General features: G+C 44.4%; 1 protein-coding gene across 2 annotated transcripts in view; it reads right to left on the bottom strand.

The window, feature by feature from the left end:
- Nucleotides 1-24,664, bottom strand: part of ACAD10 (acyl-CoA dehydrogenase family member 10) — a 121,011-nt gene that overhangs the window by 81,925 nt on the left and 14,422 nt on the right. For both annotated transcript variants that reach the window (XM_077292735.1, XM_077292741.1), the window contains exons 2-3: nt 20,276-20,462; nt 17,770-17,918 (exon numbers count right to left, since the gene is read on the bottom strand). In XM_077292735.1, the coding sequence (XP_077148850.1) occupies nt 17,770-17,918; nt 20,276-20,456 (330 nt within the window). In that variant the 5' untranslated portion in view covers nt 20,457-20,462. The remainder of the gene's footprint in view (nt 1-17,769; nt 17,919-20,275; nt 20,463-24,664) is intronic.

Below are 24,664 nucleotides of genomic sequence, written 5' to 3'. Positions count from 1 at the left end.
GCACAGAACAGGTGGGTAGTTAGCAACTACCTGCCTATCAGTTCATAGGTTCATAGTTAAATAATAAAACAGTCCTGGACAACCCATTTACGTTTTGAAAAAAATCTAATCCTCCTCACTACAGTATTATTTCCTCCAGTTTATAAAGTAATAACAGTCTGTGCTGCTTGATAAGTCATAGGCCACAATAAGCACATCCAGATTTGCCAGATATGACATCAATTGCATGACTGCTTTGTGTTATATTCAGTTGTTAAATATTGAACTTAAATTTATTATTTAGAGTTGATAGTTGTGTTCTAAACAGATAATAAATATTACAACCTATATGTTTACATAACTTTGTTGCGGTATGGGGGGGGGGGGGGGGCGGGAAGATTTCTTGCACAGGGGCCCTCTGCAGTCTGTGTCCGCCCCTGCCTCAGGCATAGGTTTATTAACCGCTTACTAACAGGCAATTTTCCATTTTTGCGAGTTCATTTTTTTTCCTCCCTTTCTTCCAAGAGCCATATTTTTTAAATTTCCTTCAATAAAGCCATATGAAGGCTCGTTATTTTTCAGAACAAGATATAACTTCAAATTACCGTATATACTCGAGTATAAGCCAACCCGTGTATAAGCCGACCCCCCTAAGTTTGCAACAAAAAACTGGGAAAACGTATTGACTCGAGTATAAGACTAGGGTGGAAAATGCAGCAGCTACCGGTAAATGTCAAAAATAAAAATAGATACCAATAAAAGTAAAATTAATTGAGACATCCGTAGGTTAAGTGTTTTTGAATATCCATATTGAATCAGGAGCCCCATATAATGCTCCATACAGTTCATGATGGGCCCCATAAGATGCCCATTATACAAATATGATATAATGCTCCATGCAGTTCTTTATGGCCCCATAAGATGCTCCATATTAACCCCTTCATGACCCAGCCTATTTTGACCTTAATGACCTGGCCATTTTTTGCAATTCTGACCAGTGTCCCTTTATGAGGTAATAACTCAGGAACGCTTCAACGGATCTTAGCGGTTCTGGAACTGTTTTTTCGTGACATATTGGGCTTCATGTTAGTAGTAAATTTAGGTCGATAATTTCTGAGTTTATTTGTGAAAAAAACGGAAATTTGGCGAAAATTTTGAAAATGTCGCAATTTTCGCATTTTGAATTTTTATCCTGTTCAACCAGAGAGTTATGTGACACAAAATAGTTAATAAATAACATTTCCCACGTGTCTACTTTACATCAGCACAATTTGTGATTTCTCATTTTTACAACAAAATTTACAAAACCATTTTTTTTAGGGACCACCTCACATTTGAAGTCAGTTTGAGGGTTCTATATGGCTGAAAATACCCAAAAGTGACACCATTCTAAAAACTGCACCCCTCAAGGTGCTCAAAACCACATTCAAGAAGTTTACACTATGTTCCAAATTATTATGCAAATTACATTTTTCTCGGATTTTCCTAAATGATCGGTGCAAATGACAGTCAGTCTAATAAAAGTCATCACCCGTTAGAGTATACATCGAATTTTATTGAAGAAACCTCCCAATGATAACAGTATAATCTCCAAAATGAATAAAAACTCAAAATGCACTGTTCCAAATTATTAGGCACAGTAGTATTTCTAAACATTTGATATGTTTTAAAGAACTGAAAATGCTAATTTGTGGAATTTGCAGCATTAGGAGGTCACATTCACTGAACAAAAAAGCTATTTAACTCCAAAACATCCTAACAGGCCAAGTTACATGTTAACATAGGAGCCCTTCATTGATGTCACCTTCACAATTCTTGCATCCATTGAACTTGTGAGTTTACAGAGAGTTTCTGCTTGTATTTCTTTGCATGAAGTCAGAATAGCCTCCCAGAGCTGCTGTTTTGATGTGAACTGCCTCCCACCCTCATAGATCTTTTGTTTGATGATACTCCAAAGGTTCTCTATAGGGTTGAGGTCAGGGGAAGATGGTGGCCACACCATGAGTTTATCTCCTTTTATGCCCATAGCAGCCAATTACTCAGGAGGTATTCATTGTCATGCATGAAGATGATTTTGTTCCTGAAGGCACGTTTCTGCTTTTTAGACCATGGAAGAAAGTTGTCAGTCAGAAACTCTATATGCTTTGCTAAGGTCATTTTCACACCTTCAGGAACCTTAAGGGCCCTACCAGCTGGTTCCCCATGATTCCAGCCCAAAACATGACTCCTCCACCTCCTTGCTGACGTCGCAGCCTTGTTGGGACATGGTGGCCATCCACCAACCATCCACTACTCCATCCATCTGGACAGTCCAAAGTTGCTCGACACTCATCAGTAAACAAGACTGTTTGAAAATTAGTCTTCATGTATGTCTGGGCCCACTGCAACCATTTCTGCTTGTGAACACTGTTTAGGAGTGGCCGAATAGTAGGTTTATGCACCACAGCAAGCCTTTGAAGGATCCTACACCTTGAGGTTCAAGGGACTCCAGACGCACCAGCAGCTTCAAATAACTGTTTGCTGCTTTGTAATGGTATTTTGGCAGCTGCTCTCTTAATCCAATGAATTTGTCTGCCAGAAAACTTCCTCATTATGCCTTTATTTGCATGAACTCTGGCTGTGCTCTGTTTCAGTCACAAATCTCATCAGAGTATGATGATCACTCTTAAGTTTTCGTGAAATATCTAATTTTTTCATACCTTGTTCAAGGCATTGCACTATTTAACGCTTTTCAGCAGCAGAGAGATCCTTTTTATTTCCCATATTGCTTGAAACCTGTGACCTGCATAATAATGTGGAACATCATTTTTGAGTAGTTTTCCTTTAATTAGAATCACCTGGAAAACTAATTATCACATGTGTTTAAGATTGATTTCAGTGATTCATTGAGCCCCGAGACACAATACCATCCACGAGTTTATTTGAAAAACAAAACAATTAAATCTTTAAGACACTTAAATCCAATTTGCATAATAATTTGGAACACAGTGTATTAACCCTTCAGGTGTTTCACAGCAGCAGAAGCAACATGGAAGGAAAAAATGAACATTTAACTTTTTAGTCACAAAAATGATCTTTTACCAACAATATTTTTATTTTCCCAAGGGCAAAAGGAGAAACTGGACCACGAACGTTGTTGTCCAATTTGTCCTGAGTATGCTGATACCTCATATGTGGGAGTAAACCACTGTTTGAGCGCACGGCAGGCCTCGGAAGGGAAGGAGTGCCATTTGACTTTTTGAATGAAAAATTGGATCCAATCTTTAGCGGACACCATGTCGCGTTTGGAGAGCCCCCGTGTGCCTAAACATTGGAGCTCCCCCACAAGTGACCCCATTTTGGAAACTAGACCCCCCCAAGAAACTTATCTAGAAGCATAGTGAGCACTTTAAACCCTCAGGTGCTTCACAAATTGATCCGTAAAAATGAAAAAGTACTTTTTTTTCATACAAAATTCTTTTAGCCTCAATTTTTTCATTTTCACATGGGCAACAGGATAAAATGGATCCTAAAATTTGTTGGGCAATTTCTCCTGAGTACACCGATACCTCATATGTGGGGGTAAACCACTGTTTGGGTGCACGGCAAGGCTCAGAAGGGAAGGCGCGCCATTTGACTTTTTGAATGGAAAATTAGCTCCAATCATTAGCAGACACCATGTCGCGTTTGGAGAGCCCCTGTGTGCCTAAACATTGGAACTCCCCTACAAGTTACCCCGTTTTGTAAACTAGACCCCCCCAAGGAACTTATCTAGATGCATAGTGAGCACTTTAAACCCCCAGGTGCTTCACAGAAGTTTATAATGCAGAGCCGTGAAAATAAAAAATCATTTTTCTTTCCTCAAAAATTATGTATTAGCAAGCAATTTTTTATTTTCACAAGGGTAACAGGAGAAATTGGACCCCAATAGTTGTTGCCCAGTTTGTCCTGAGTATGCTGGTACCCCATATGTGGGGGTAAACCACTGTTTGGGCGCACGTCAGGGCTCGGGAGGGAGCACCATTTGATTTTTTGAACGCAAAATTGGCTGGAATCAATGGTGGCACCATGTTGCGTTTGGAGACCCCTGATGTGCCTTAACAGTGGAAACCCCTCAATTCTAACTTCAACACTAACCCCAACACACCCCTAACCCTAATCCCAACTCTAGCCATAACCGTAATCACAACCCTAACCCCAACACACTCCTAACCACAACCCTAACCCTAATCCAAACCCCAACCCTAATCCTAACCCTAATCCCAACCCTAACCCTAACCCCAACACACCCCTAACCATAACCCTAACGACAAGCCTATTCTTAACCCTATTTCCAACCCTAGCCCTAATCCCAACCCTAAGGCTATGTGCCCACGTTGCGGATTCGTGTGAGATTTTTCCGCACCATTTTTGAAACATCCGCAGGTAAAAGGCACTGCGTTTTACCTGCGGATTTACCACGGATTTTCAGTGGTTTTTATGCGGATTCCTATTGAGTAACAGGTGTAAAACGCTGCGGAATCCGCACAAAGAATTAACATGCTGCGGAAAATACAACGCAGCATTTCCGCGCGGTATTTTCCGCACCATGGGCACAGCGGACGGTACTGTAAACCTGATGGAACACTGCTACGAATCCGCAGCGGTCAATCCACTGCGGATCCGCAGCCAAATCCGCACCATGTGCACATAGCCTAATTCTAACGCTAACCCTACTCCTACCCCTACCCCTAACCCTAACCCTACCCCTACCACTACCCCTAGTTCTAACACTAGTGGAAAAAAAATATATATTTTCTTTATTTTATTATTGTCCCTACGTATGGGGGTGATAAAGGGGTGGTCATTTACTATTTTTTTTATTTTGATCACTGTGATAGGTTTTATCACAGTGATCAAAATGTAGCTGGAACGAATCTGCCGGCCGGCAGATTCGGCGGGCGCACTGCGCATGCGCCCGCCATTTTGGAAGATGGCGGCGCCCGTGGAGAAGACGGACGGACACCAGGAAGCTCGGTAAGTATGGGGGGGGGGGAATGGAGCACGGGGGGGGTGATCGGAGCGGGGGGGTGGGATCGGAGCACAGGGGGAGCGGACAGGAGGACGGGGGAGCGGACAGGACGACGGATCGGAGCAGAGCACAGGATGGAGGACTGGGGAGGCGATCGGTGGCGGTGGGGGGGCAGATCAGGTTTTCCAGCCATGGCCGATGATATTGCAGCATCGGCCATGGCTGGATAGTAATATTTCACCAGTTTTCATAGTGAAATATTACAAATCGCTCGGATTGGCTGTTTCACTTTCAACAGCCAATCAGAGCGATCGTAGCCACGGGGGGTGAAGCCACCCCCCCGGGCTGAAGTACCACTCCCCCTGTCCCTGCAGATCGGGTGAAATTGGAGTTAACCCTTTCACCCGATCTGCAGGGACGCGATCATTCCATGACGCCACATAGGCGTCACAGGTCGGATTGGCACCGACTTTCATGACGCCTACGTGGCGTCAAAGGTCGGGAAGGGGTTAAAATATGCCCCATATAATGCTCCATGCAGTTCATTATGGCCCCATAAGATGCTCCATATACAAATATGCCCCATATAATGCTCCGTGCAGTTCTTTATGGCCCCATAGATGCTCCATGCAGTTCTTTATGGCCCCATAGATGCTCCATGCAGTTCTTTATGGCCCCATAGATAGCCCATATAACGTTCCATGCAGTTCTTTATGGCCCCATACATGCTCCATATAATGCTCCATGCAGTTATAGCCCCATAGACGCTCCATATAGCATTGTGCCACATGTAATGCTGCTGCTGCACTTAAAAAAAATAAATAAAAATAATATGACATACACACCTCTCTTGCTGCCCGCTGCTCCTTAGCGTCCCGTCTATCCGCACTGACTGTTCAGGCAGAGGGCGGCGCGCACACTAATACGTCATCGCGCCCTCTGACCTGAACAGTCAGGGCCGAGGACGCGGAAGACGGAGTGTCGGTGGAACGCGGAAAGGTGAATATGAAATACTCACCTGCTCCTGGCGCTCCTGACGCGGTCCATGCATGTCCCACGGTCTCAGGGCGCGGCAGCTTCTTCCTGTAGTGAGCGGTCACATGGTACCGCTCATTACAGTAATGAATATGCGGCTCCACCCCTATGGGAGTGGAGTCCATATTCATTACTTTAACCCCTTCCCGACCTGTGACGCCACGTAGGCGTCATGAAAGTCAGTGCCAATCCGACCTGTGACGCCTATGTGGCGTCATGGAGGGATCCCGTCCCTGCAGATCAGGTGAAAGGGTTAAGTCCAATTTCACCCGATCTGCAGGGACAGGGGGAGTGGTACTTTAGCCCAGGGGGGGTGGCTTTGCCCCCACGTGGCTATGATCGCTCTGATTGGCTGTTGAAAGTGCAACAGCCAATCAGAGCAATTTGTAATATTTCACCTATGAAATTTGGTGAAATATTACAATCCAGCCATGGCCGATGCTGCAATATCATCGGCTATGGCTGGAGACCGCGGATCTGACCCCCCCCCACCGACTGACAGCGGCGATCTGCTGCCGCTGACAGTCTTTCCTCCCCTCCGTTTTGTGCTCCGCTGCCCTCCGCTGCTTTCCTCCCCCTCCTCTCCCCTCCGGTGCCCCCCCGCTGTCCGATCCCACCCCCTGTACCGCTGGAGTCCCGGGGACCCTCCCGGTGTCCGTCCGGCATCTTCGATGGGTGCCGCCATCTTCCAAAATGGCGGGCGCATGCGCAGTGCTCCCGCCGAATCTGCCGTCCGGCAGATTCGTTACAGGTACATTTTGATCACTGTGATATAACCTATCACAGTGATCAAAATAAAAAAAATTGTAAATAAAGCCCCCCCTTATCACCCCCATAGGTAGGCAAAATAATGAAATAAATAAAATATATTTATTTTTATTTTTCCACTAGGGTTAGGGTTAGAACTAGGGTTAGGGTTAGGGCTAGGGTTAGAATTAGGGTTAGGGTTGCAATTAGGGTTAGAATTAGGCTATGTGCACACGGTGCGGACTTGGCTGCGGATTGACCGCTGCGGATTCGTGGCAGTTTTCCATCACGTTTACAGTACCATGTAAACCTATGGAAAACCAAATCCGCTGTACCCATGGTGCGGAAAATACCATGCGGAAACGCTGCGTTGTATTTTCCGCAGCATGTCAATTCTTTGTGCGGATTCCGCAACATTTTACACCTGTTTCTCAATAGGAATCCGCAGGTGAAATCCGCACAAAAAACACTGGAAATCCGCAGTAAATCCGCAAGTAAAACGCAGTGCGTTTTACCTGCAGATTTTTCAAAAACGGTGCAGAAAAATCCGCACACGAATCCGCAACTTGGGCACATAGCCTTAGGGTTAGGGCTGGAACTAGAGTTAGGGTTGGAATCAGGGTTAGGGTTGGAATTAGGGTTAAGATTAGGGTTAGAGGTGTGTTGAGGTTAGGGTTAGGCTTGTGGTTAGGGTTGCGATTAGGGTTGGTTGTGTGTTGGGGTTAGGGTTGGGATTAGGGTTTAGGGGTGTGTTGGGGTTAGGGTTGTGGTTAGGGGTGTGTTGGGGTTAGGGTTGTGAATACGGTTATGGTTAGAGTTGGGATTAGAGTTAGGGGTGTGTTTGGGTTAGTGTTGGAGTTAGAATTGAGGGGTTTCCACCAGGGCTGTGGAGTTGGAGTCGTGGAGTCGGAGTTAGTTTTGGTTGGAGTCGGAGTCGGTAGAAATGTACCGACTCCAGCTTTTAAAAAAAAAATGTATTAATATTTCATAATTGAACTTTCATATGAATTTTATAAATGTTACTCAAATATATATGTTCTATCAAACTATGAACAACAGTGATAAGCAGTTCTGCTGGAGATAGAGACATTTCTTACTTCTTGTGTGTCACTGTTCTCCACTGCCCTTATCTAATCTTATACTTGGTTAACCTCATGCTGCCCCAACCCCCCTACTTACAATGTATGAAACTGAAAGTGAAAATGTGTTGCAAATTCTTAGTAGTAAAGCTCCTCCTCTAGACTAGAAGTTTACTAGGTGTGCGTCTTCCAAGCATCTCACAGCTGCTACTCAGAAGAGGAAGACTGTAAGAAGTATTATCCTTTCAACAAACTTTGCATCAGTTAACTGTGAGTACATGAGGAATAACAGTATTACTGACCACTATATCAGTTGTACGACCTGGCAATAATTTTGCACAATTGTTTTTAGGAAAAACAATTGTCATTTGGATTGTGAATGCAGAATTAAAAACCTGAGAATGTCAAAGAAGCGTCACATTAAATCAGCTGTATTTGAACATTTCACCATCACTCAAGATAGAAAACATTATGTCTGTCAGTGTATGACAAATGATCCAGACGAAAACAAATGCTGTGAAGCCAAGATCAGTGCATATTCAGGCAAAGATAAAAATGCTCTTACCAGAGCTTCTAATCTAAAGAGACATTTACAGCACTTTCATCCAGAAGTACTGAAAGCAGTGGATGAGAAAGACTGCATCCAAACCAATGAACCAGTGCCCAGCTCTTCCAGCCAAACAAAGGAGCAGAGCACTTTGCAGCCATCAGTTGCAAGATATTTTGTCAGTGACAAAGTTACTGTGACAATGACAGTAGATACATTTAAAAAACAGATCATAGAGCTTGTTGTAAAGGATAGTGTGCCTATTTCATTGTTTTCACAACCAGCTTTTATGTGTCTGAATGGGGAAATGGCCTGCAAGCTTGGTGTTTCTCTGGAGAGAGAGAGTATTAGAAAATTAGTAATCGAAGAAGCTTTTAAACAAAAGGAAGAACTTAAAAAAACTCTCAAGGGACGCTTTCTGTTTCTTAAAATGGATGCCTGCACACGTCACAGAGTGAACTATTTTGCCATCAATGTCCGATTTGTTTGTGACAAAAATGAAATAGTTACCAAGACATTGGCAGTAAAAGACACCAAAGCTCATCACACCAGTGAGTTTCTCCAGGTCTTGGTGGAAAAGGTTCTGCAAGACTATGAACTTAAAAAAGAGCAAGTTCTTTCTGTCGTAACTGAGAATGCTTCAAATATGATAAGAACTATTAAGCTAATGAATGAGAGTAATGATGGTGACCAGCAGCTAGAAGAACATTCTGGGCCCACAGACACAGAAATGTTTGAAATAGAGGAACACAGTATTGTAACTGAGGAGCAAACTGGAGTTGCTTCAGATGAACAGCAACATGATAGTTTAGATGATCTTGTTGAAACTGTGTCAATACGTTCTTTCATTCATCACATGCGCTGTGTTGTAAATATTCTACAGCTGGCTATAAGAGACAGTCTGCAAGAAGGACATGCTGCTGCACTGATTGGCAAGGTGAGAAAATTGGCTACTGTAGCCAGAACCCCTAAAGTTGACTCGATTTTGAAGAGACGTGCTGGAAAAGGGGCAATTATTGATCAAGCCACACGATGGGGCAGTACTTACTTAATGATTCAGAGCTTGGTTTAACTGAAAACCTTTCTTGTAGACATGGCTAACCCTCAACTGACGCTAAATGAAAGTCAGTGAAATCAGGTGACTGAGCTGGAAAAATTGCTAGAGCACCCATTTACAGTGACTAAAAAATTACAAGCAGAGGACTTAACTCCAGATATTTTGTTAAAGGAGTGGAAGAACCTGACGTTTCGCCTGTCCCAAAGAGGAGGGTTAATTGCAAGTGGCATTGCTACATCAATGAAACGTAGAGAGGAGCTACTATTACAAAATAACATTCTTTTGGCAGCTGTTTATGTAGACCCAATGCATTGGATTCTTCTAGATGATCAGCAGCTAACTAAAGGAAAAGCTCTGTTTGAAATAGCAGTAAGGATGAAAGGGTTGCAGAACAGTCAGGAGGAACAAGAAGAATTTGGTCGTCCTGCCACATCTTCACCCTCATCAACTGATGAAGAATTTAATTTAGAAAAATATTTGGATCACAAGGACCGTGCAAAGCGTTCCCGCATAGAAGAAGAGTCATCCCCATCAAAGAACACAGCCAGTACATTTCAGCAGAATGTTTCATGTGCACTAAAAGAAATTGAGAAATTTGACCATTCATCAAAAATAACAGTGCAACAAGCGATTCCTCTGTATCCTGACATTGTCAGAGATGTTGCCCGAGTGGTTACTGCTTTGCCACCAACCCAAGTTAGTGTAGAGAGGTTGTTCTCTGCTCTCAAAATAATTAGATCAGATTTGAGGGCATCCATGAAGCAGGACCTGACAGAGGCAATACTTTTTCTGAGGACAAATTTATAGATTTCTTCTTATTAACTGCATAACAGTGTTTATTGCATATTTACTTACAAGAGTTTAGAAAAGTTTATAAAAGTTATTTGCTATATTCTAATTGTATTCTAATAAATATAGTTTTTGCTCTAAGTGGTCTGATTACTTATATGATGGTGAGAAACTGAATAAGCACGATGTTAATATTTTACAACAGTAAATTTATTGTTACGAATTGGCCATTTATGAAGGAGTCGGAGTCGCAACTGTGGCTTTCCGACTCCACAGCCCTGGATTCCACTGTTTAGGCACATCAGGGGGTCTCCAATCACAACATGGAGCCACCATTGATTCCAGCCAATCTTGCATTCAAAAAGTCAAATGGTGCTCCCTCCTTTCTGAGCCCCGACGTGTGCCCAAACAGTGGTTTACCCAAACATATGGGGCATAAGCGTACTCAGGAAAAATTGTACAACAATTTTGGGGGTCTAATTTCTCCTGTTACCCTGGGAAAAATAAAAAAAATGGGGGCTAAAAAATTATTTTTGTGGGGAAAACGGCTCTGCGTTATAAAATTCTGCGAAGCACTTGGGGGTTCAAAGTGCTCACAACAAATCTAGATAAGTTCCTTGGGGGGTCTAGTTTCCAAAATGAGGTCACTTGTGGTGGGTTTCTACTGTTTAGGTACATCAGGGGCTCTGCAAACACAACGTGACGCCCGCAGACCATTCCATCAAAGTCTGCATTTCAAAACGTCACTACTTCCTTTCCGAGCCCCGACATGTGCCCAAACAGTGGTTTACCCCCACATATTGGGCATCAGCGTACTCAGGACAAACTGGACAACAACTTTTGGGGTCCAATTTCTCCTGTTACCCTTGTAAAAATAAAAAATAATTTTTGAGGAAAGAAAAATTATTTTTTATTTTCATGGCTCTGCGTTATAAACTTCTGTGAAGCACTTGGAGGTTCAAAGTTTTCATCACACATCTATATGAGTTCCTTTGGGGGTCTAGTTTCCAAGATGGTGTCACTTGTGGGGGAGTTCAAATGTTTAGGCACATCAGGGGCTCTGCAAACGTAACACGACGCCCGCAGACCATTCCATCAAAGTCTGCATTCCAAAACATCACTACTTCCCTTCCGAGCTCTGCCATGCACCCAAATAGTGGTTTATCCCCACATATGGAGTATGAGCGTACTCAGGACAAACTGGACAACAACTTTTGGGGTCCAATTTCTCCTGTTACCCTTGTGAAAATAAAAAATTGTGGGCTAAAAAATAATTTTTGAGGAAAGAAAAATTATTTTTTTATTTTCATGGCTCTGCGTTATAAACTTCTGTGAAGCACTTGGGGGTTCAAAGTTTTCATCACACATCTATAGGAGTTCCTTTGGGGGTCTAGTTTCCAAAATGGTGTCACTTGTGGGGGAGTTCAAATGTTTAGGCACACAGCGGCTCTCCAAACGCGACATGGTGACCGCTAACAATTGGAGCTAATTTTTCATTCAAAAAGTCAAATGGCGCTCCTTCCCTTCCGAGCCTTGCCATGTGCCCAAACAGTGGTTTGAGACCACATATGAGGTATCGGTGTACTCAGAAGAAATTGCCCAACAAATTTTAGGATCCATTTTATCCAGTTACCCATGTGAAAACAAAAAAATTGAGGCTAAAAGAATTTTTTTGTGAAAAAAAGTACTTTTTCATTTTTACGGATCAATTTGTGAAGCACCTGGGGCTTGAAAGTGCTCACTATGCATCTAGATAAGTTCCTTGGGGGGTCTAGTTTCCAAAATGGGGTCACTTGTGGGGGAGCGCCAATCTTTAGGCACACAGGGGCTCTCCAAACGCGACATGGTGTCCGCTAAAGATTGGGGCCAATTTTTCATTCAAAACGTAAAATGACACTCCTTCCCTTCCGAGCCATGTCGTGCGCCCAAACAGTGATTCCCCCCAACATATGGGGTATCGGCGTACTCAGGACAAATTGTACAACAACTTTCGGGGGTCCAGTTTATCCTTTTACCCTTGGGAAAATAAAACAATGTTACTAAAAGTTCATTTTTGTGACTAAAAAGTTAAATGTTCATTTTTTCCTTCCAGGTTGATTCTGCTGCTGTGAAACACCTGAAGGGTTAATAAACTTCTTGAATGTGGTTTTGAGCACCTTGAGGGGTGCAGTTTTTAGAATGGTGTCACTTTTGGGTATTTTCAGCCATATAGACCCCTCAAAGTGACTTCAAATGTGAGGTGGTCCCTAAAAAAAAAATGGTTTTGTAAATTTTGTTGTAGAAATGAGAAATCGCTGGTCAAATTTTAACCCTTATAACTTCCTAGCAAAAAAAAATGTTGTTTCCAAAATTATGCTGATGTAAAGTAGACATGTGGGAAATGTTATTTATTAACTATTTTGTGTCACATAACTCTCTGGTTTAACAGAATAAAAATTCAAAATTTGAAAATTGCTAAATTTTCAAAATTTTCGCCAAATTTCCTTTTTTTTCACTAATAAACGCAAAAATTATCGACCTAAATTTATCACTAACATGAAGCTCAATATGTCACGAAAAAACAATCTCAGAACCGTTAGGATCCATTGAAGCGTTCTTGAGTTATTACCTCATAAAGGGACACTGGTCAGAATTGCAAAAAACGGCAAGGTCATTAAGGTCAAAATAGGCTGGGTCATGAAGGGGTTAATGAGAGGTACCAGTGACCGCTGAACAGGGGAAGAAGGTGCCGCGCCCGAAGACCATGGGACATGCAGGTGAGTATGTGACAGTCGTCGCTCCCCCTCCCCCGCCGACCATGAGTCGAGTATAAGCCAAGAGGGGCACTTTCAGCCCCTTTTTTTGGGCTGAAAATCTCGGCTTATACTCAAGTATATACGGTACATTATCTATTTTGCCAAGTGATAAATTTAAAAAAAAAATTCCAAATGCTGAAAAATTACAAAAAAACACTTCCATAATTCCACAATTTTTGTAGGGCGAATTGTTTTTACACAGTTCATTATACAGTAAAAAACCTAGTAGTATAAATCTGGATGTCAGTACGATTACGGCAATACCAAAGTTGCATAATATTTTTTCTATTATTTAAGTGGTAGGATAAAAAAAAATAAATTGGGAAGTTTTGCTTGTGTCACCAATTTCCGAGACTCGGAATGTTTTAATTTCTCTATGGCTTCATTGGGGGACACAGGAAACCATGGGTGTATGTTGCTGCCACTAGGAGGCTGAAACTATGCACAAAAAAAGTTAGCTCCTCCTCTGCAGTGTACACCCCACCGACCGGCACTAAGTTAATCAGTTTTTGCTTAGTTTCAGTAGGAGGCGGGCATGGGTTTATCAGTAGATCCATATCTACCTGTGTTTTCTGAGATTTTCAGTTTTTCAATTTTAGAAGGTTTCCTCTTAAATCCCTTGGAGGGAAACAGCATGAACAGTCACACCGTTATCCCACGTAAACACAGTGAGTACGGCGTGGACTGACACCCACTAACCTCATCAGCCTATCCAGCAGGACTCCAGTCCCTAACATACAGGCTGTGTTCAGACCATCCAAAGAATGGTCCTAGCCCACATTCATGCCCACTCGCCTATCAGAAATACGGTTTCAGGAGGTACAGACGTCCCACAACCAGAGATCCCCCTTGACGGTGCGGCCTGGACGTCTGATCGTATTTCTTCAGGGATGAAGAGGTACAACTTTCTTTCCACAGGTTCCACAGGGAGGTGACAGGAAGAACCTCACTACAGATGATGTGAGACACTGTCTTCCTTTCAAGAGTCATCCTCACAGGGGCTCTTTATTATTAGTAGTGCACGTGTGTGGGGCTCTTTATTATGTATTTTTGGTTGTGTCTTCACCTCCAACACCCTTTTGGCATCCTCGCAATGCGAAAGGCAGATGCTCCAGGAGCAGGCCTAGCAGATTTTCCGGTGCATGACTCTTCTCTGCTGCCCTGGGAGTTTCCCGAGGTAGGCGGCCATCCACTGTCCTTCAGGGACGCTTGGCTTGCCTCTCTCGAGAACGCCTGGGTTAAAAAGGGGTGGTATCTTCAGCACACAAAATAGAATTTTGCAAACGCGAGATAGTTTCCTCTAATCCAATCCCACAATGGTCTCCTCCCTGGTTCCGGATTTTTTGGCAGCCATTGCCTCTCTCTGTTCCACCTCAGGAACTTTTTACAGGTTTCTATTCAAAAATACTTGTGGTTCCAAAGAAGGACGAGTCTGTTCGACCTATCCTGGATCTCAAGTTACTAACAGGAGAGTCAGTCTACGACATTTCAGGATTTAATCCCTTCATTCATTAATACCTGCTACAAAATCACAAGAGTTCCTGTGTTCGGTGGATATCCAAGATGCCTATCTCCATGTCCTGATTTTTCCAGGTCATCAGAGATTCCTTCGATACGATATGACCACTTTCAGTTAGTAGCTTTTCCATTCAGCCTGGCAACCGTACCCAGGGTCTTTACAAAGATAATGGCAGCGTTGATGGCCATCTTACGAACCAGGGGTCTAGTGGTCATTCCTTACCTGGACAAAATCATCTTAAAAGCTCCGTCCTTCTCCCTAGCCTAGGAAAGCCTGCCTTGGCTCGACTGGATTGTCAACAGGTCAAAACCTTGTTTACTTCCCACCCCCCGTATGATTTTCCTGACTTGCTTTTCAACAAACATTCTTCAGGTGAGAGTTTTACTCCCCGAAGAAAACAGAGTAGCTCTCCATTCCTTTGCTCGGTCATGGTGATACCCTTCTCCCAGTTTCGAGCAAGGCCACTTCAGCAGACCATCCTATTCTCCCCCTGCATCGTCCAGTCCGGATCTCGTCATGAATCAGAGCTTCCCTAAACTGGTGGCTGTCCCTCCTCCTCATTCGTCAGGGTCGGTCCATCCTCATTATCCACTGGCAAGTGGTTACAACGGATGCCAGTCTCCTCAGCTGGGGAGCTGTCTTCCGCAACCTCATGGTTCAGGGGTGTTGGCCGCCGGAAGAGACTTCGGCTACTTTCACACTAGCGTCGGCACGGGTCCGTCGCAGTGCGTCGGGCCGATGTACCGACGCATACTGTGAAATAAAAGCACAACGGAGGCAGCGGATGCAGTTTTTCAACGCATCCGCTGCCCCATTGTAATGTCCGGGGAGGAGGGGGCGGAGTTCTGGCTGCGCATGCGCGGTCGGAAATGGCGGACACAACGCACCAAAAAACGTTACATGTAACTTTTTTTGTGGCGACGGTCCGCCAAAACACGACGCACCCGTCACACAATACAAGTGTATGGGGAAAAAACGCATCCTGCAAGGACATTTGCAGGATCCGTTTTTTTCACAAAACGACGGATTACGACGTACGTCACACGACGCTAGTGTGAAAGTAGCCTTCGCTGCCAATCAACATTCTCGAAATTAGAGCTATTCTTCTGCCCCTTCTCCACTGGTAGGATCTTCTCAGGGGGCTACCAGTTTGAGTCCAAACAGACAACGCCACGGCGGTGGCACACGTCAACCACCAGGGAGGAACCCGGAGTCCGTTGGCCATGACCGAAGTCTTCAAGATTCTTCTCTGAGCAGAGAACATGATTCCGGCAGTTTAAGCAGTGCAGATTCACGGCATAGACAATTAGGCTACGGACTTTCTCAGTTGCAGGTGTCTCGTGGCAGGAAAATGGTCTCTGCATCAGGATGTCTTCCATCAGATTTGTCTACAATGGAGCACTCCGGATGTGGATCTCACGGTCTCCAGGATTAACAGAAAGATTCCGTATTTGTCTCCAGGTCCTGTTATACTCTTGCGGTGGGCGGCGATGCCCTGGCAATACCCTGGTCACAGTTTGCTCTTCCTTATCTGATCTCTCCTTTTCCTCCTACTTCCTATGTTTTTAAAAAAAATCAAAGCGGAAGGGGTGCTGGTCATTCTAATAGCTTCAGATTGGCTCAGCAGGGCCTGCTATGCAGAGGTCATCAATCTACACTTGGAGGCTAGACAGACTAGATCTGCTCTCTTAGGGACCCATCTTCCACCAGAATTCTCGGTCGCTCGATTTGATGGCTTCGCTGTTGAGGCTGCAGTTCTAAGGGTGTCTGTGTTCTCAGAATGAGCGATTCAGACAATGATTTTGGGCTCGGTAGCCGGCATCACCTCTAGTCTACTATCAGACCTGGAAAGCCTTCTTTCACTAGGTCTAGCTCTCAACTCGCTGAAGGGCCAAGTCTCTGTGTTGTCCATTCTTTTCCAAAAGAATTTAGCCCCACGTTCTCAGGTCAGAACCTTTCTTCAAGGAGTGGATCATGCAGCTCCTCCGTATTGTCCCCCAGTAGATCCCTGGGATCTCAACCTGGTTCTGGAGGCTCTCAGGAGTCCCCACTTTGAGACGCTCAAATAAGTCTCTCTTCCTTTTCTATCTTGGAAGGTGGGTTCTCTCGTGGCCATCACTTTCATCAGGCGGATTTCGGAACTGATGGCTCTTTCATGTCGCGTTCAACAAGAGCCATACCTACGCTTCAGCAGATGCCAGCCTAAGTAGGAGAATCTTACAAGCGGCAGTGACTAGTTCTCCGACCTGAATGGAGTTTGTGCCGTTTCCCTCCCTAGGAACTGCTTTGGGATGTCCCATGGTTTCCTGGAGTCCGCCAATGAAGTGATAACGAAAACAGGATTTTTTTGTTACTCACTGTAAAATTTGTTTCTTGAAGCCTTCATTGGAGGACACGGCACCCTCCCAGGTTTGACATCTGTATTGATTTTTTTCAAGTGTTTTTCGTTTTTGTGTATGTTCTTCTTCACACGTTGCTTCTCCTACGGCTTTCTCACTAACTTATTAGCTTGGTGTCAATTGGTGGTGTGTACACTGCTGCAGAGGGGCTAATGTTTTTGTGCTTAGTGTCGGGTTCCTAGTGGCAGCAGCATAGACCCATGGTTTCCTGTGTCGCCCCAATGAAGGCTCTGAGAAACAAATTTTACGGTGAGTAACCAAAAATCCTATTTTTTCAGTCGATGGAGCTGCTTAAGGGCATGTTTATTAAGAGCCGATCTTAAGTTTTTATTCATACTATTTTGGGGTGGATACGACATTATAACTTCTTATTGCATCTTGTCTGCGGTGTAGCCTCAGCCAAAAATTTAAATTCTGGAGTTTTGTTTTTTTTCTTTACAGAGTGTACTGACCATGTCAATTTTATATTTGATCAAACTGCCCTGAACTGTGCACTCTCTAATCCTGCTATACGAGGCAGCTTTCCATCTGCATCTTTGGAAGCTGTCCAGATTGGGAGAAGCATTGATCCAGCAAACTTCAGTACAGGGATTACAAATGCTATACAAATACAGGCACTGCCCATGTTAAGTCACCGCTGTTAGTCTGCAGAAGTGGCTGGTAACCTGGGCAACAAACAGCAAGCAATCACATTAAAAATACCTCTGTTCTTAATAGAAAGTAAATTGCACAGTTACTTGTTTGTACAAGCATGTTGCAATATTAAGTGTTAACGAACATAAGAATAACCCTTTAATTGTGTATGAGAAAACAGAGCCAAGTATAAAACTCACAATTTTTGAGCACTGGTTTCCAAATTCTTGTACAAAGCCCTGTGCAGACAGCTCTCCCCTCATGTACTTCATCCAGGGCCCTCCATCTCCACCAGTTAGAATGGCTTCTCTTATAGTGCCAGGCGGCACATTGTTCCGGATTTCCCAATCTGAATAGAGAAGAAATAAAACATCTGTTCCAGTTACTGGGAAAACATTGCTTTTTGTATGTGGGAAACAAATGGCAACCATTAGACACGTGTGCAGAAGCACAACTTTTACTTCCAAGTGTTTATCGGGTCAAATCACTTAGCATGATTTTAGTAGAATTGTCACTGATCAGGAGGGACCCTGCTGAAATGTAAAACATCCAAATGACAAACTTCATACACAGTGGTGATAGTACATGCTCATCTAGAAAAACGCACCTGAAGCATGTTTCGCATTAAGCTTTGTCAGGGAATTACTCACAGTTTGTCATGGCCACCCAAATGTTAGCATTGTTTTTTCCGGGTTAGCATGTGCTATTACCACTGTGTAGAAACTTGATATCCTCCCTTTCATTATTCTCTTACTATACTCAGTATATTTTCTTATGTATTGTAAACCCTGGGCTTTTGGATCTCTTTGGGTACCCATCTTTAACACAAAAAGACTGTATTGGTTTATAATTGCCTTTTTTGCCCTTATTGTGCCATATGTTATAGATCGTACTCATGGTACCTCATGGCTGCGTGGTTTGAGTAACTTTACATATCATTGCTACTATTTTAACTACATTATTAGCCGATTCTGTGTGTCTTTTTTTGTTGTTATACTTTGAAAAAAAAATTGTGCATGAATAAAATGTGACTTTTATGTACTCTGCCTTATTGGATTCTGTACATTTCTTGCATAGTATTTGATATTTTTGTGCATATGGAACTACATTGGGACACCTATGTAGAGTTTGTCTACCTTTAGAAACATACCGTATATACTCGAGTATAAGCCACCTGCTCCTGGCGCGGTCCCTGCAGGTCCCTGGCTCCCCAGCTTCTTCCTGTACTGAGCGGTCACATGGTACCACTCATCACAATGAATATGCTGCTCCACCTCCCAGGAGCGCCAGGAGCTGGTGAGTATAATGGGGAGGGGGAGCGCTGCGCGATATTCACCTGCTCCCCGTTCCGGGCGCCGCTCCGTCTTCAGCGTCTTCTGCAGTGACGCTCAGGTCAGAGGGCGCAATGACGTGGTTAGTGCGCGCCCTCTGCCTGAACGTCTGTGCAGAAGACGCTGAAGATGGAGCGGCGCCGGAAACGAAGTCAGGTGAATATTGAAAGTGCCGGGGGCCTGAGCGACGGAGAGGTGAGTATGTGATTTTTTTTTTTTTTATTGCAGCAACAGCAAGTGGGGAAAGTGTCTGTATGGAGCATCTTATGGGGCCATAATGTTTGTGCAGCACTATATGGGGCAAGTATCTGTATGGAGCATCTTATGGGGCCATAATGTTTGTGCAGCATTATATGGGGCAAATATCTTTATGGAGCATCTTATGGGGCCATAATCAACGTTTGTGCAGTACTATATGGGGCAAGTGTCTGTATGGAGCATCTTATGGGGCCATAACGTTTGTGCAGCACTATATGGGGCAAATATCTGTATGGAGCATCTTATGGGGCCATAATCAACGTTTGTGCAGTACTATATGGGGCAAATATCTGTATGGAGCATCTTATGGGGCCATAATCAACGTTTGTGCAGTACTATATGGGGCAAGTGTCTGTATGGAGCATCTTATGGGGCCATAACGTTTGTGCAGCACTATATGGGGCAAATATCTGTATGGAGCATCTTATGGGGCCATAATCAACGTTTGTGCAGCACTATATGGGGCAAATATCTGTATGGAGCATCTTATGGGGCCATAATCAACGTTTGTGCAGTACTATATGGGGCAAGTGTCTGTATGGAGCATCTTATGGGGCCATAACGTTTGTGCAGCACTATATGGGGCAAATATCTGTATGGAGCATCTTATGGGGCCATAATCAACGTTTGTGCAGTACTATAGGGGGCAAATATCTGTATGGAGCATCTTATGGGGCCATAATTAACAATTGTGGAGCATTATATGGGGCAAATGTGTCTATGGAGTATCTTATGGGGCCATTATTAACCTTTGTGCAGGATTATATGGGGCACATTTTAATATGGAGCATCTTATGGGGCCATCATAAACTTTATTGAGCATTATATGGGCTCCTGATTCAATATGGATATTTAAAAACACAACCTACTGATGTCTCAATCAATTTTACTTTTATTGGTATCTATTTTTACTTTTGACATTAACCGGTAGCTGCTGTATTTCCCACCCTAGGCTTATACTCGACTCATTACGTTTTCCCATTTTTTTGTGGCAAAATTAGGGGGGTTGGCTTATACTCGGGTCGGCTTATACTCGAGTATTTACGGTACTTAAGACCTCAGACGTACAATCCAGAAATAATTACATTTATCATCTTTTCGTACCATGCGTTCCTACCTTTCGCCAAACTGAAGGGTGATGGAAGTAGGACTCCTCCCATATCAAAAACTACCGCCTTGTATCCACATGCAGCATGACCCAATCTTATTGAGTTCCACTGAAATAAGCGGAGTTTCCAAACTGAAGAAACTTTGGAAGGGTTGAAGTATGAAGGTTGTAAAACTCTAGTAATAAGCATGGCTACCTACAAATAAGAAGTAATAGTGTTAGAGTGAAACAGTTATAGGGTTGTTCCCAAAATCACAATGTGCTCTTATAATAATGTACACATTTATTTATTCATGTTAATATAACTCATTTTTAAATCTGCCCCATTTGAAAATTGATTGCCAGCCTACTGTACACGCACACATGTTGCAGGACAGGCTATAAATCAAATTGCCAGAGAATGAATAAAGCGCACTCAGTGTGTGTAGTGAGAGGGAACTGTAACTGCGATGCAGGGAGAATATAACTTAAATTTTCTCCCTGCAGCTGCTGCTCCAGTAATCCAGCTAAACAGGATTTATATGACATTTAGCTGCAGATCTAGCTACACATTAATAATATTTCCAAGTGAGATGTGCCGCTATTGATGCATTAATGGCCACTTGCCAGGTCTTGTGCTCGTCTAAGGCTACGTACGTTCACATTTGCGTTGTGCGCCGCAGCGTCGGCGCCGCAGCGCACAACGCAAACAAAAACGCGGCAAAACGCACGCTAAAACGCTGCGTTTTGCGCCGCATGCGTCCTTTTTGGCCGAAAGTTGGACGCAAAAAAAATGCAACTTGATGCGTTTCTTGCGTCCAACGCTTGCGGCCATGCGGCGCAAAACGCAGCACAACGCATGTCCATGCTCCCCCATGTTAAATATAGGGGCGCATGACGCATGCGGCGCCGCTGCGGCGCGGACCGCAAATGTGAACGTAGCCTAATTGTAATTAATGAGGTGCACAATAATTAACGGAATACCATCCAGTGGGACATTCCCAGATCTGAGAAGAAGTGCTAGGAAGTTAGTGGCATTCTTTCAACTGTATTTGCACCCTACGGGCTCGCTCACACTACTGTTAGCATCAGACGAATGCAAAGTTTTTTATTGGATAGCACTTGGACCAATGTTATTCAATGCGTCAGTGCTGATGAGCGATTTTTTTCACTGACAGAATCTGCTACTGAAAAAATATTGCAGCATGCTGCGATTTCACTCAAACGGATGAGACTCACCCATTAAAGTCTATGGGTATGTGGAAAACGTGGGACTGCACTTGGACGATATCTCAGTGCAGTCCGATTTACAAGGACTAACAGAATGGAAATGATGGAGGAATTTTGTTCCCCATATTCTCCTCATCCAAGAGAATTAGATCACAATATGCTGACATTCGGATCAAACTCTTCAGCATTCTCATTATCAGACACAGAACTACAATAAAAAGGTTACACCTCTATTTAGATTTATTTAGATATTTATGATAGATAACACATGGATCCATCATTCGCAATAAGTGATGTCACAGCTCACATCCTCCCCATCCCCAGCATGCTCCAATGAAGCGATAAATACTTGATTATAAGTCAATAGGATCAGAGCCAGTCCATTGCTGCTTATATCTATGCAGCTGATGATAAGAACAGAGAGCAGAATCCTACTATTTAGGCCTGTTTGTTAGCATGAAAATTGCAAGATATTTTATTTTATTATTACTTTTTAGATAGTAGGAAATATAGGGATTTTGGTGTACTCACCGTAAAATCCGTTTCTCCGAGCCAATCATTGGGGACACAGGACCATGGGTGTTATGCTGCTGCCACTAGGAGGACACTAAGGGTACCGTCACACAGTACCATTTACATCGCTACGACGGCACGATTCGTGACGTTCTAGCGATATCGTTACGATCTCGCAGTGTCTGACACGCTACTGCGATCAGGCACCCAGCTGAGAATCGTACGTCGTAGCACATCATTTGAAACTTTCTTTTGTCGCTGGATCTCCCGCTGTCATCGCTGGATCGTTGTGTGTGACAGCGATCCAGCGATGCGTTCGCTGGTAACCAGGGTAAACATCGGGTAACTAAGCGCAGGGCCGCGCTTAGTAACCCGATGTTTACCGTGGTTACAAGCGTAAAAGTAAAAAAAAACAAACCGTACAAACTCACCATCTGATGTCCGTCAGGTCCCTCGCCGTCTGCTTTCCGCTCTGACTGTCTGCCGGCCGGAAAGTGAGAGCAGATCACAGCGGTGACGTCGCCGCTGCGCTCTGCTCTCACTGTACGGCCGGATCTCAGTCAGAGCAGGAAGCAGACGGCAAGGGACCTGACGGACATCAGATGGTGAGCATGTACGGTTTTTTTTTTTTTACTTTTACGCTGGTAACCACGGTAAACATCGGGTTACTAAGCGCGGCCCTGCGCTTAGTAACCCGATGTTTACCCTGGTTACCCAGGGACTTCGGCATCGCTCCAGCGCCGTGATTGCACCGTGTGACCGCAGTCTACGACGCTGGAGCGATAATCATACGACGCTGCGACGTCACGAATTGTGCCGTCGTAGCGATGTAAATGGTACTGTGTGACGGTACCCTAAGTGAATATAAAAAGATTAACTCCTCCCCTGCAGTATACACCCTCCTGCTGGCTCTAAGTGAACCAGTTCGGCAACAAAGCAGTAGGAGCTTAAAACCATTAACAAGGATAAACTATGTCAAAACCAAAAAACAAACAAGCCATCAGGCTAACAGGGTGGGTGCTGTGTCCCCCAATGATTGGCTCGGGAAAAGGATTTTACGGTGAGTACACAAAAATCCCTATTTCTCCTACGCCTCATTGGGGGACACAGGACCGTGGGACGCCCTAAAGCAGTCCCTGGGTGGGGAACAATCAACTGTTATTACCCCATGTACCAGCGAGTTAGATGTAGTACTGCCGCCTGCAGAATTCTTCTGCCGAGGGCCGAATCTGCAGAGGCTTGAGAATGAATATACTGTAATGTTTTGTGAAAGTATGCAAGCTGGACTGAGTTGCCCGCCAGAGCCGTGGGGTACCCGGTACCGGGTCCGGTGTACACAGGGGGATGTCACGGTGGCGACCCGGTCCGTGACCCTGGGCGCCCATGTAAAAAGGATAATTGAATAAAGATTATGTTCATGACGCCACCTGTGGTATTCGGTCAGTGGGGACTGACGCAGCTTTAAGGGGTCCTCTGGGGTGATGTTATGGCAGCTAGATGGTATAACTTCCCACAGGTGAAGTATATCCCCAGGGCTCCCGATATGTAGATGGAAGATGGTCGATGGCGCAGTAAAGAACGAGGACACAGGTTTGCAGTATCTTTACCTGGTTTACTGAAGACTTCAGGCAGCCACAGTCCAGGGTACCAGATCACAGGGCAGGCAGGGTCAGGCCGGCTTGGAAGCGAATCCAGAGTCCCCTTTACCAGGTGGAGTTAAAAGCCTTCCTCTAGCGTGGTGGTGTTGTAGTCCCCTACTGCCTATGGCTTCAGATAAGGTCCTCACGGTTCTTCTCTCTGTCCCCCATATAGGATAGGACAATACCTGTATGACAGGTAACTCAAGCCTTTTTACAGGGCTCTAGCACGCACAGCTGTGTCTTCAGGTGTGTGTGGCCGACAGGTAACTTGCAGTTCAGTTGTCCTGCCGGTTTCTGATGCAAGTCCTAGAGTCCCTTACACCCTCGGTGGTCCGGCTACCTGTTATCTGCGCTTTGCCAGGGAGACAGTCTGCTGGCTGCTTTCCTCCCCCTGGTGTCACTCTCCTGTGCTTTGCTCTCCTGCACGCTCACTGAACAATGTTCGGCTTTCTGTATGTCTCTTTCCAGGGGCTGTAGTACTTCAGACTACACGGCCCCTTCAGACCTTCTGACACTCCATGTCGGTCTGCTCCCTTCTGTCTCTCTAACAATCTGACCTCTAGTGATGTGTCGTTCGCAAACGAGCCGACACAAAGAGCCGGCTCCCTGCTGTGAACGATGGGAGCCGGCACACCAGTGAGAGCCACTAAAATCCCTGAATGGCTCTCACTGGGCGTAAAATCCCGGGCTTCGGGGGCGTAACTCCGCCCACCTGAGCAAAACCCCGCCCACTCTTCAATTTAATTGGCTCTCTAATAAGTGGGCGGAGTTTCTGCGGTAGGTGGGCGGAGTTTCGGACGCAAGAACAGGTACTCTAATACGATCCAAAAAGAGCCAGTTCACGAGCCGAAAGAGCCGGCTCTTTTTGGTGAGCGGAGCCATAAGAGCCGGATCACCAAAAAGAGCCGGACTGCCCATCACTACTGACCTCTCTTTCCCTCCAAACCACAATATATATAGGGGAGTCACCTAGGAATAGGATCAAAAGCTCCCCCTTGTGGCCTGGAGTGTGAACATGTGAGTATTGTGATTACCT

This window comes from Ranitomeya variabilis, chromosome 1, assembly GCF_051348905.1.
Source record: "Ranitomeya variabilis isolate aRanVar5 chromosome 1, aRanVar5.hap1, whole genome shotgun sequence".
NCBI classification, from domain to species: domain Eukaryota; kingdom Metazoa; phylum Chordata; class Amphibia; order Anura; family Dendrobatidae; genus Ranitomeya; species Ranitomeya variabilis.
This window is presented reverse-complemented; position numbering and strand designations above follow the sequence as displayed.